Source organism: Mytilus trossulus, chromosome 9, assembly GCF_036588685.1.
Source record: "Mytilus trossulus isolate FHL-02 chromosome 9, PNRI_Mtr1.1.1.hap1, whole genome shotgun sequence".
NCBI classification, from domain to species: domain Eukaryota; kingdom Metazoa; phylum Mollusca; class Bivalvia; order Mytilida; family Mytilidae; genus Mytilus; species Mytilus trossulus.
This window is the reverse complement of record NC_086381.1, coordinates 13,403,470-13,416,237: the sequence shown is the minus strand read 5'-3', so window position 1 is coordinate 13,416,237 and position 12,768 is coordinate 13,403,470. Positions and strand designations below refer to the sequence as shown.

At 30.6% G+C, this 12,768-nt stretch overlaps 1 protein-coding gene across 2 annotated transcripts; it reads right to left on the bottom strand.

Moving 5' to 3' along the window:
* Positions 1–335: 335 nt before the first annotated feature.
* LOC134685164 (heat shock 70 kDa protein 12A-like) lies at positions 336–12,502 on the bottom strand. 2 transcript variants are annotated; one of them, XM_063544641.1, is made up of 9 exons: positions 12,388–12,502; positions 11,858–11,900; positions 11,460–11,491; positions 8,836–8,988; positions 8,385–8,423; positions 5,415–5,702; positions 4,711–4,944; positions 3,617–3,776; positions 336–2,937 (listed from the first exon to the last, which is right to left on the bottom strand). In XM_063544641.1, exons 3-9 carry the CDS (start codon positions 11,481–11,483, stop codon positions 1,883–1,885), a joined length of 1,953 nt encoding a protein of 650 aa, XP_063400711.1. In that variant the 5' UTR covers positions 11,484–11,491; positions 11,858–11,900; positions 12,388–12,502; the 3' UTR covers positions 336–1,882. The 2 variants fall into 2 exon arrangements, with proteins under 2 accessions (XP_063400711.1, XP_063400712.1); XM_063544642.1 differs by lacking the exon at positions 11,460–11,491.
* Positions 12,503–12,768: the final 266 nt, after the last annotated feature.

Genomic DNA, 12,768 nt, shown 5'->3' with positions numbered 1-12,768 from the left:
TGTGTTTCCATCAGTTTTAGTTTGTAACCCGGATTTGTTTTTTTCTCAATCAACGAGAGATGTCAAGTTGGTTCAATATTCAACATTCAACATTAAATTTTTATTTATTTTATTTTTTCCTTGCATTCATTTTCAACATTCAACATTCAATTTATTTAATTTTTTTTTTTACTTAGTCTTTCAACATTTAGTTTTCAACATTCAACATTCAACATTAAATTTTTATTTATTTTATTTTTTCCTTGCATTCATTTTCAACATTCAACATTCAATTTATTTTTTTTTTTTTTTTACTTAGTCTTTCAACATTTAGTTTTCAACATTCAACATTCGATTTTCAACTTTCAACATTGGTTTTCAACATTCACCATTCGTTTCCGACATTCGATTTTCAACTTTTAACCTTCATTTTTAACATAAACATTCGTTTTTAACATTCAATTTTTAACTTTCAATTAATGTTTGTTTTTCTTTTAACATGGTATACTCTTGTTGCCTTTATTTATTAGTATGAAATTCTCTTTGATATCTATTGCATCTCACCGTAAAGTAACAACATGACTTTATCTAAATAGTACAAACTAAATCACGGTTTGGATAGTTATGTAAACATGATACCAGAATTCCATTACAAGCTACACTGGTAATACATCTTTGACTTGATCACTTCTTTTATTCAAATCATTGTATTTTTTTTAATTGTATTTTTTTTTGTTTTTCCAGTTGTAGTGGTTCCTTGTCAAAGAATTAATTCTTCCTTTTCAAATATTTCCTCAAATTGTTTATAGATGCATTTAAATACACAAAAATTAAAGAATGTTTTCTCCAGTCTTTGCACTTTATATATTTGTCATTTTACGATATTATTTATTTAGGGAAGTAAAGAATAAATACAGCTTTACTCGTACATTGTCAATGCATACATGTATATTGGATAAATGTTGCTTTGTAAAACAGGAAAAGTATATATTCTATAATTTTTTAAGGTTTTAAATCATTGGTTTTAAAATTAAAGCGACAGTAAACCGATGTTGAGATCTCCTTAAACAGAAAACTTAAGTAACAAACAAAACATGAGTAAATCGTTTAAATTCCAAATTGACGAGACAGTCCACGGAAAAAATCCAGATTTGTATAAAGAAATGTATATATTTTTAAAAGAATAAAGCTTTTTTTCAATACTGCGAACATAGTGAATAATCAGTACTGTTCTACTGAACAACTGATATTTTTTTATTAAAGTACAAAGCTATAAAAAAAAAATGTTTCGTCGTAGACCGTTCAACTTAAGGGAAAAATCATTTTTTCGGTTTATATTTTTCCCAAGATCAAGCTGCTTTCTTGTTTCTCAGCCGTGTATATTTACATTAATGAGAGATCAATTAGATATTATCATATCGTGGTAACAAAAACATACACAAAAAAATTATCGAGTGCAACATTCATCCAGTATTCAGGCTACAAAACTTACCATGAAAAAGAAGTGAAACGTAATTATCATTTCATAAATTGTACACATGAAAATGGTATTCTGAAAGAAGGTGTCTTTATAAACATCACAAAAATCTAACATACTTTCAACAACGGCACCAACAAGAAGTGGTAAAGAGGACGTGTGATTTATGAACCCACATGCAGTGTTTCTTAAATAAAATTTACCAATCGCTTACACAGAGCAAAACATAAGAACGTATATTTGATATCAGGATTCAAAATATGAGATATAAGAGAACACCTTAATCTGAAGTAAATATTTCAATAGAGCTACATTGTGTGTGATGGAGAGATATTTGTGATTCCAAGTACAATAAAAGACTTAAATTAATAATGTGTGAAGTATTTTCATAAAAAAGTATTTTGTAGAAATTAACAAGTCCTTTATTCATATAAGACTAAAATAGCCTTGAATTTCTTGATTTTCACCGTCTACTCTTGCAACAGCCACTAGTTCGGTACCACTGGCATTAAGTTTCACAAATATTCTAGCCTGGCGTGTTATATCAAAATGAAGCATTCCTAAACAATAGCAAGTATCTTCGTCAGTAAATTTAGGATTCTTTTCTTCTGATGCATAAAAGTCCAGTACGATTGATTTATGTTCCTCGGTAGTAGGATAATATTCATGCTCTTGTTGAAATTGTCCAATTTGTAAAATCTGTCCTATTTCAATATGTTTATCAAATGAATCGTCAACCATTGGTTTTCTTTGAGGTCCTATTCTAGCTATTCGTCTATCCTTATGAATTCTTGCATCATAAGCCGTAAAGTTTGGAACTCCATATGTATATTGGGAAACACGACATGTAACAGAATCCGGTTCAAAGGCATATAGTATTGCCCCTTTTAACACGGCCAAATCGGCATCTGCAGGTACAACGATTGCAAGATCAGGGAATGTTGACTTAATTTCGTTCATCAGCACTTGAGATTTCGAAAAGCCTCCCACTGCTAAAATAGTGTTGATTGGATTATCTTCAGTATTTATTGACTTCTTTCCAAGAAGGTCTCTCAAATAATCGACAATAAACGCAACTGGTTTGTCATAAAATGACTTAAACAATTCTTTTTTGAGAGAAGCCTTATCTCTTTCAAATTGAACTGTGTCTTTAAACTGTGTTGCTTTTAAAGTTTCTGTAATTTCTACCTCTTTAAGTTGTTTGTAATAGTCAACTAAATACGAGAATCTCATACGTTCCCTTCCTCTTTCTCCAGTATAACTTATTTTCTTACGTTCGAATTCCTTCATTATTTCAAAATAATCTAATGGATGGTCTGTTTGAAAAGTCTTCATTACGTCATCTCCAAATACCTTACACAAGAAGTGATTAAATTCTTTATTTATACTGTTAGAACCCCAAACTCCTCCACAAGCTTGATGTATTTCCTTCAGATTCCCTTCTGGAATGACTTCATGAACTGTTATATCAATTGTTCCACCTAGAAATATATACAATATTTTATTTAAATCGTGTTCATTTACCATTACATAAGTAATTTTTAGATTAAGAATCAAGCGAATACTTTGAGTGAAGAGGAAATTCGTATTGGTATAGTGCTGGGTATGAAATTTCTACAAGAGGGCAACAATTTACATAACATCGCATAGTTTTATAATTTATATAAAACCGATATAATAGATGGTCAATTTAATAAACTGAGGCAAGCTGTCATATTAAAATGGTTTATCTAGCTTTAACCTGGGGATGTGGAACCATATATAGGTGGTTCCGTGATGTAGTGGTTAAGTCATCGGACTACTAACACAAAAGTTCCTGATTCGATCCCCGCTCCGAGGAGAACATTTCAGGGACTGAATCTTCGGCTCTCTCTTGACACCATTTGCGAGCATAGTCTTGAGCAACGATGATAGTCCGTCGGAAGGGGACGATAAATTACAATTTGTGTTAAGAGAGAGAGCCATATCTCCATGTCACCCTTGTAGATTTTGAAAAAGAGCAGGCTAATGCCGCTATAAGGTAGCACTCGCTCTACGAAGTGGAAATGGATTCATATAAGTTGCAATAACTATGTTTAAACTTAAAATATTCTGATATATCTTTTTGTCATTTGTGTCTTTTTTTGATTCATTCTGTATAACAAAACTTATTAATTTTACCTCCTTGGTCAAGAACAATATATTTCGATCCAACAGGTAGTTGTGAAATCGTCTTATCACCATCCTGTTTTTCTTCTACAAATATTGGCATTTTTCTGCAATATAGGGATGCTGCCTCCGGTTCCAGTGCTAGTATTAACTGGTCAGAAGGGATTCCTGCCTATAAATAAACTCATCATAAATACCAAGACTAAATTTAGTATATACGCCAGACGCGCGTTTCGTCTACAAAACTCATCAGTGACGCTTGAATCCAAAAAAGTTAATAAGGCCAAATAAGGTACGAAGTTGAAGAGCATTGAGGACCAACATTTCTAAAAGTTTTGCCAGATACAGCTAAGGTAATCTATGCCTGAAATAGAAATGCCTTAGTTTTTCAAACAATTCAAAAATGTGTAAACAGTAAATTTATAAATATAAACATATCAATTACAATTCATGTCAGCACAAAAAAGTGCTGACTACTTGGCTTGTGATACCCTCGGGGAAATAAATCTCCACTAGCAGTGGCATCGACCCAGTGGTTGTAAATAAATTTACAATATCTAAACGTTTGATCGTCATCTCTATTTATTACGGTGAACTTTGACTACTTTATGAATCTAATAAATGTTTAACTGCAGACTTTATGTAATGTTAACTTTAAGAAAAACTTTGTCCAAATAAGTAACATACAGAAAAACTGGAAATATATTTTTACAACATTTCCTTCTTGATACTAGCGTTTGATTCTGTCTAAGTTTGGTAGAAATCAAGGGTAATTTCAGATAGTTATTAAAATTATTAAAACTATAACCACAGAGTAAATGTTATAATTTATAATGTTAACTGGCAGAAAAACTAGGTCCATTAATATGCAAAATCCGAAAAAAACAAGATTTTTATTTTACAAAATTTATCTATATGGATACTATCTAATGATCATAAACAAGCTTCTGTTCAATTTGGTAGAAATCAAAGATAGTTTAAGAAAGTTTCAAAAATTTCAAAAACTTTAACCACAGAGTACATATTTGTGGGCGACGCCGACGACGGAATGTATGATCGCATTGTCTCGCTTTTTCGACAAAAGTCGACGGCTCGACAAAAATCACCTGAATAGCAGATTCTCTCATGAATTGTTTGGCCTTTAGGTCCCATATTCCTGGTACTGTTATCACCCAGAGTATATCATTATCGGTTAGATCTATATAACTTTTCTGTGCTTTCTCAAGGAGCAGTTTCTTGAAGTATTTAATGATAGCTGAAAATACATCTATTGCCTTCATTTTCGTCTTTTGGGGTCCAGGGACCATATCCTCAATCTCTGTTTCAACATTGAATTGTTTCTGAAATTGAAGCATGAAACCTCGCTTAATATACCACTTTTACTTCGAAAACACACCTACACTATAAAAGAAACGTGTTTCAACTAAATACACTATGGACTTGCTTTTTCTTTTTTCTTTTTTCTTTTCATTTCTATTTCCTGTCCTTTTTGTTAGACTTATACATAATATTATATAGGATACAGGTATTCTGATAAATAAATGTCTAACTGTAGAGTCAATGTTACCCTAAAAATATATTCAAATGTTTAAAATCCACCTTTCTGTCATTCTGAACCTTTACAGGGACAATAAAAGATACAATATTGCATTATACTATATATAATAATAATTGAAATTAATGCCTTAATCCAAAAGTTATAGAACTACATATTACTAGCAAACTAGCAAATGTGTATATAATACGTTCCATAAATCTCAACCTATAAGATTATAAACATCAATATCACCTTTTTTTGCAATAATTGTACCTTGTATTCGTAAAGAATCATCTTGAAGTTTCGAAAAAAGTACCATTTACTAAGATCTTCATCATCGTCTGGATCATGATAATGCTCTTCTGCTTCATAACCAAAACTGTCGAACGTCATGTCTGGTTTGAAAAGAACTGACGTTGGTGCCTTATTTGTAATCCCATATGTCGAGTTCCAATCATGGCAATATATTTTTGTCATATTATCTCGCATACAGTGCGCAAACCCGGAGAATGTGGTTCCAAAGTCTATAGCTGCAACCATTAGCTTTAAGTGTTTTGTGCTCTGAAAATACCCATACTTTACAATCATTCAAATTTTCATGTATGCATTATTCACAGTTCATATTTAAAAATGCGATATCGTTAAATCAGCTCTCTGCAGATCAGGTATTACTGCTGTGTTTGATTTAGCATGCAAAACATGCGCTCTTATAAGATATGTTTAAAGGTCCGCTTTTGAGTAAAACAGATCTTTTAAGATGTATATTATTTTTTCATTTTAAGGTAAATAATTTTTTTAATGTAATACGAGCTTTACTACGTACGATACTTTCTTGTTGTTATAAAGATCTGAGAATTTGTTACCTTCGTGATGTATCTTTGATGGTTTCATTTAAATTTGAGTTCTTCATATGATATACATGCTACGAAAATGTATCTGTATTAGTCTTGTCTTCCTTTTTATATCGAATATAAATGCCGGGGTCTTTCAAATGTATACGAAATATGCATATAGTTTTGTAAAAGAAAACCATTGAGTCAGTTTCAGCTTATTTTGCATCAAGCATGGAATTGTTATTTGAACGAATCAAGAAAACATTTCCACGGATTTAAAGATCTTGATGTATACCTTTATTGTTGTCTTGTCATCTTTTTTTATACTTTATTTAACTAACGGCTGACGTCGATGGCATAGAATCGCTGTCCTATTACAAATCATTATGAGAGCATTACAGATGCAGATATCGAATACAGCCGCATTTGTTAAAATAGTTTCAAAATAATAATGTTATATGTGTTTTGCAATTTGTACAATAATCAAATATAATTTCAATTCTCTATTACCAATAAACTAAAATACGTTTACATTAAATTATAAAAATCAATGATGTCATGTTTTATAACTCGTATAAAAATGTCTTACTCGCAATTTTTCTAATCAATTTGTTGATAATCAGTTTTAAAACGAATACCAGGACTTTAAATTTAAAAAAAAACTTGAACGCTACTAGTAGATTCGATTCTACCACTGACATTTCAGGAAGTATAGTATCCCGTTTGCACATGATTTTTTGGGGGGGAGGGACACACGAATACATACTCAATACATATTCATTCAAATCAAAACTTGTATCTTTGGGTATCGATTTTCGAACATTTTGGCCTAAATAAATATTTCAGAATATGTTTAATATGGATATTAAGTTTCATTTAAATCTCATCACTGTAAAGGTTTTATGTATTGTGTAAGCTTTTTTGCAAATAGTTGCTGAGGGATTTCGAAAAACGTATCATACACACCACAAAAGGCTTGTTCTCAATAAGTGTGACTTTCTATCAACAAACATTATATGTAAATCCCATTTTCCCCCTAATTTTCTCAAATAACAAATGTTTGACTTTATATATTACGTTGTAATAACATAAAACAAATGCATTGTAATTATCATAAAAAAAAATATCCTATAACTAAAAGATGTGTCTCTCCAATTCTATGTGCGATTATTGCGTTTTTGTTTTTTGTTTGTGATTTTTTTTTAATTATTATTACATGTATTAGCTTAAGCAATTTGTACTGCACCTTAGACATTGGTAAACTATTTGAAACCACAATATACCTATATGCCAATAGCTAAATTATTTTGCGACAACTATCATAGTTTTGTTTTACAAAATATCTTAGTGTTGACTGCAGGAATAAAAACATCATAGAAATTATTCCAATATTTCCATTATATCAATTACCTATGAAACTAAACGTAAAATAACTAAAATACCGAACAAATCCGAGAAATATTTAAAACGGAAAGTTCGTAATTTAAATTGCAACATCAAAAGCTCAAACGAATGGATAACAACTGTAATATTTCTGATTTGGTACAGGCACTTTCTAAACTCGAAAAAGGAAAATAAAACCTGGTTTAATAGCTAGGTGAACATCACACTTGTATGACATTCGTATGAAACTCCGAGAGACATAATAATTAAAAAATCTCAAAATTAGGGGAACAGTCAACATTGTGTTATAATCTGAATTACCCTTAAACAAACAAATATATCGACTAATTAAAAACCGCATTAGTACAATAACACAATGACGATGCTTCCAAAACATTTTTTGTGGGTTTTTTTAAACAAAAATCGAAATAAATCTGAACGAATAAAGATTTTGACTCATACATCAAAGACCTGAAAGACGGATAGACGATCAGACAGATAGTTATTACTGATGGAATTCACTTATCTCAAATTAATCTGTGAAAGAAACTACTCTTACTCAAAAATAATTTCATCCAATTGAAAATGAATTGACAAGAAGTGTATGATTTTGAGGAAGCAATGACAACACCAGTTAAATTCATAAGGTTACATTGTCGGGTTATATCATCTACGTCACTTCAGTCCACCAACTTTCTTATGTTGATAAAAAAAAATGCATGTCCATATACTAGTTGTATGCATTATGTAAAAAATATTCAATGTATATGTGTGAAATCATAAATTCGAAGGAGAGAAAAAACACAGGTATCTGGAAATGAAGGAATGTGTGGGTTATACGTATAATTAACTTGGAGTATTGAGGAATGCTTTCGTTTCAAAGCAAACTCGAAGTACCGTGTTAGATGATCAAGAACTCGATTCTATTGACGCTTTTGTCGGTCATTAAATGTAACATACTTATTGGCATTATCAATTGGTGGAATTTAAAGTAAAGTATGTTAACCAATGACACAGTAGTACTTACCTTTGGTTTTCTCTCCACGTCAACTTCGACTGTTATTTCCTGGAAATAATAAATTCTATTCATTTCGATTGAGTTTGATTTTGATATTTATTTTTCATTTTTAATTTATTCTCAAAATAATTTTTAGAATAACAGATTTTGATAACAGATTTTCAAAAATGAAAGATTTTGTATCAAACTGAGTTAGCAGGGTACTGCATAATTTAAAAACTATGAGTGAGTAAAAATTTTACACAAGACAAAGTCAAAGACGATCAACGACTTCATAAAATATTTGTACTATATAAATTATATAAATCAGATTGAGGTTAACAAACCACTTAGGCTCTTTTAAGTAATACTTCATTCGATATTCAGAACACCAATAAAGAATATGACGTAACCACCGCAATAAAAGTAAAACTAGACACTTCTGAATGAATAGCACTTGCCACATAGTTACAGTTAATACCTGTGGTCTAACTATATCTGTTAGGGTACCAGTGTGACCATCACCAAATTGAACATGAACATTATGTGGCATCTTATCCTCTTCAATTTGCTCCTTTTCGTCAATTTCGTCTCCATTATTTTTTCTTTTCGTCTTTTTCTTCTTCTGCTTCTTCTACAATATATTGCCATACATAAAAGGGTTCTTATAATATTTCGAAGACACCGATGGAGATTTCTCTTTACGTCTAGTTATTTTATTGAGTTTTAAATCGTTACAAAATTTATGAATGTACTAGATCTTAGTATTTTTTATTGATTTATCTAAGACATATATGTATATTTAATTTCATCTGTTTCTTTTGTAGTGTTTAAAATTAATAGACACCAACATAAAGAATTATTTCATTATATTATTAATATTATTTTGTTACATTTAGATATCACGACCTATAAGACAGTCATAGGTATGCAAGTACGTTTAGAACTAACCTCGTCATCATTATGTTTCTTTATGTGATGAGATAAATTACTCTAGAATCACAGTTAGAGAATCTTCTTCCAATTAATCATGAAATCGGGTTTTTTTTTTAAATAGCCGTATTCTGGTAATAATTGATTTAATATGATGTATAAAATTATGTCAGGACTCGAATAAACCAAACATGCTGTCTTAGTTCATCTTCATTACGCGACCCCTAAAGACAAATGCATGAAAGAAGTGTAACATCCCCTAACAAAAACACACATACGCACAAACGCAAAAACAGAATACCATAGCCATAACTTTATTCAAGAAGCTTTCAACTTATGCCAAATGTTTAGAGAAAATTTTAAATTTTAAATTTGAACCTACATAATACATTTTTAACTATTTTTGAAAAAAATTATAAATTGCAAAATGAATTATATATTATCTCCCTATAATGATAGATTGTTCAGAAAATTATCTTACATTAATCACAAAGAGGGGTTAGCTAACAATTTTTAATTATAGCTTAATTAACGTTAAACAATTTTTCACTCAAAGTGAATGTTACTTTATTCAAATATAAGAATCTACTAATTTTATTAGATATTATGAATTTTTATGACTTTAGTTCAACATGCTAGTAAATGTTAACGTCTGTCTTTTTCGATATAATGGTATAGAATCATCAGCATAGTTACACAATCATAGAGCATCGTGTTTATATTGGAATTTTGGTGATCATTGCTCCTTAACTTTGTACTTGTTTGGCTTTATAATTATTTTGATCTGAGCGTCACTGATGAGTCTTATCAAGACGAAACTCGCGTCTAGCGTATTAAATAATAAACCTGGTACCCTTGATAACTGTTTATAACAGATCAAGGAAAGTAACGTGTGGGGTAAGCATTTATCTTTGTTTTATCATAGTATCCTATATATGCCTATAGCGAATATAGCAATACGGTAACAAAAAAGTAAAGCATCGACAGTCTTGCAGTTTACTAGCATGTCCTTGAAACGTAATGAATATGTTGACGTTAAAAATCCAATAAAAATTTCAGAGAATCTTGCCCTATAATTTTCGTTATTCTTCGTAAGATTTGTCCCTGCATGAATAAAATATGTGTACTTAAGATTCATGTCAAACTCAATCCGAAAGATCTTCTTGAGATCGATTTTAACTGTTCTGTACTTGCTACCATGCATAAAAAGTAAATTAACAAAAATACCGAACTCGAAGGAAAATTCAAATTGGAACGGGTTTTTTTTTATCAAATAGCAAAATCAAAAGCTCAAAAACATCATATGGATGGGAAACAACTCATATTCTGGACTTGGTACAGGTATTTTCTGCATCATATACTGTGTGACAACCCCAAATAAATAAGACGAGGAAAACAGTATATAGACCAACGAAAGCTATATTTTTAAAGTCATAAGAAACGAGTGACCGGTGAACAATGTTCTTCTAATTCTTGAACCAATGCATACAAACATCATAAATTTATTCTTCTGTGCTCGGATTTATCATTTTTGTCGTGTAAATTTCGTATAATCGTCAAATTTCTTTTCAATCGTTCAGTGTTGTTGTGGAAATATGGCAGGTTATTAAAGTTCGTGTTTTGAAGCCGAAGTTTAACGATTGTCACCTGTTTGTCAACAATTGAAGAAAAATAAACAAAAAAGCATGGAAATTAAGCACGTGTTTAACATGTAAATTCAGATAATAGTTTATTTTAGGGACATCCATGCGTATTGTGATCACCGGATTTTTACGAGATGGGTCACACTGAGGTCAATTTGCATATAGAAAATATGTCGGGGGAATTGCTTCCTGGAAAGAAGCAATTCAAATAAAGTTAACTTCTTCAAAATATGAATAAATTAAAAAAATGTCTTCAGAAAAAAGTATTATACATAAATTTTATAATAAATCCTATCCATTGAGTTATAAAAAAGCATATGCATTATTTGTTTCTGATTTGAGGTTTCTTAAGACTTTAAATGGCGCCTAGCTAATTGGCCGAATAATCTAGGGGACTGAACAGCGCAGGCATCGTTTCAACCATGTCACAGTTCAAGGAACCAAGAAAAACGTTGTGTTCTAACATTGGTGGGATAAATTTGAGACGAATACACACACTAGGTGTTTGGTGGCTATTAAAAATACATACCTTTCTACTCAATATGTTCCCCATTAGTTTGCCTACGAAGAATAAAATATCGTTATTCATGCATGCAAGGTTTCAAAAGATATGAGTTTTTTGCCTTATCATAAGGAAAGATGAATAGCTGGAATAGAACCTAAATGAGTGTTAATTAGTATTAATTATGTAAAACTTTTGATTTATATCAGAGAGATTATTCTCGAACTTATTTGAAAGTGTCTTTCTTGGTTACACAGGCATGTTGTTTCATACGTGAAAAAGCTTAATAATGCCATTATCTGATAATCCCTTTTAACAATTGCTCTCCTTTTCTCTTACTGCCTCTTACTTTGATAATGATACTTTTGACAGCTTTGGGGATTGAATTCATTTAAAGATGACATTAAACAATTGGTGCAACTTACCTATATATCGATAAACTGCTAAAAATAAAACATCTTCCGCATTCTAAAACATAAGTGTTAAATAAATAGATAAAAATACTATCCATACATTTAAAGTGTCATTTTGTATCAAGCTCATTACGGTTCACTTGGCACAGTATTAAACGTGACGATTATATATGTCCTTTACTGAAAAGGGTACAACTGTATCTGTATAACTAGAATGGGTTGAAGGGGAAGCAGGCCCTTGATATACGAAACTAAAATCATTTTTTCTGATGATGACCGCGACTGCGACTGCTTTTTTTTACTCAAGGCAAAATCGGAACCATACTAAGTGCAATTTGTCAGTAATTAAGGGAATTTCATTTTAACATAACTGCATGCCTATTTTCACTTACATCAACAAAACTTTTTCTTATGATAATATGATCCACTAAACTTTTATTAAATGCATCAGGTATACCATACCAACGATTTATCAGTTAATTTTTTTAAGAAAATAGAAAATGATTGGTGTATTTGTAATATGTATATGTATATAAACTTACTTATACTTGTTATAGTGTAACTCGATAAATTTCTTCCGCGTTCTCCAATTTATTTATAAGTTAACGATCGATGACTATCTGTACAATTAATATCCGGCCTTTTTATCTTAATGACACATCGCGTAGAGTTCGCCTGGACAAAAATTGAGTGTACCTCTTTATTTGGAATGTATACAAACAATACTACAAGAAGTAAATGTACATAGATTTATCAATCAAAATACGGTTTCTACTTATGTAGTATATATATTAAAGAAACTTCAAAGGAAAAAATTATGTTTTAAATAAAATTCGGAAGCCAATAATTTGTTGTGATTAATAATATATCTATCTCATTCATTTTAATGTTTATCATCTCTCAAATTGCACAGTGGTCCAGTT

Excerpts from the sequence above, each read along its gene's own strand:
- LOC134685164 (XM_063544641.1), bottom strand. The coding sequence starts at position 11,483 with ATGGGGAACATATTGAGTAGAAAG. Across the intron at positions 4,945-5,414 it reads TGATTCTTTACGAATACAAG|AAACAATTCAATGTTGAAAC; the intron begins GTACAATTATTG and ends CTTCAATTTCAG. Across the intron at positions 3,777-4,710 it reads TGAGAGAATCTGCTATTCAG|GCAGGAATCCCTTCTGACCA; the intron begins GTGATTTTTGTC and ends GTTTATTTATAG.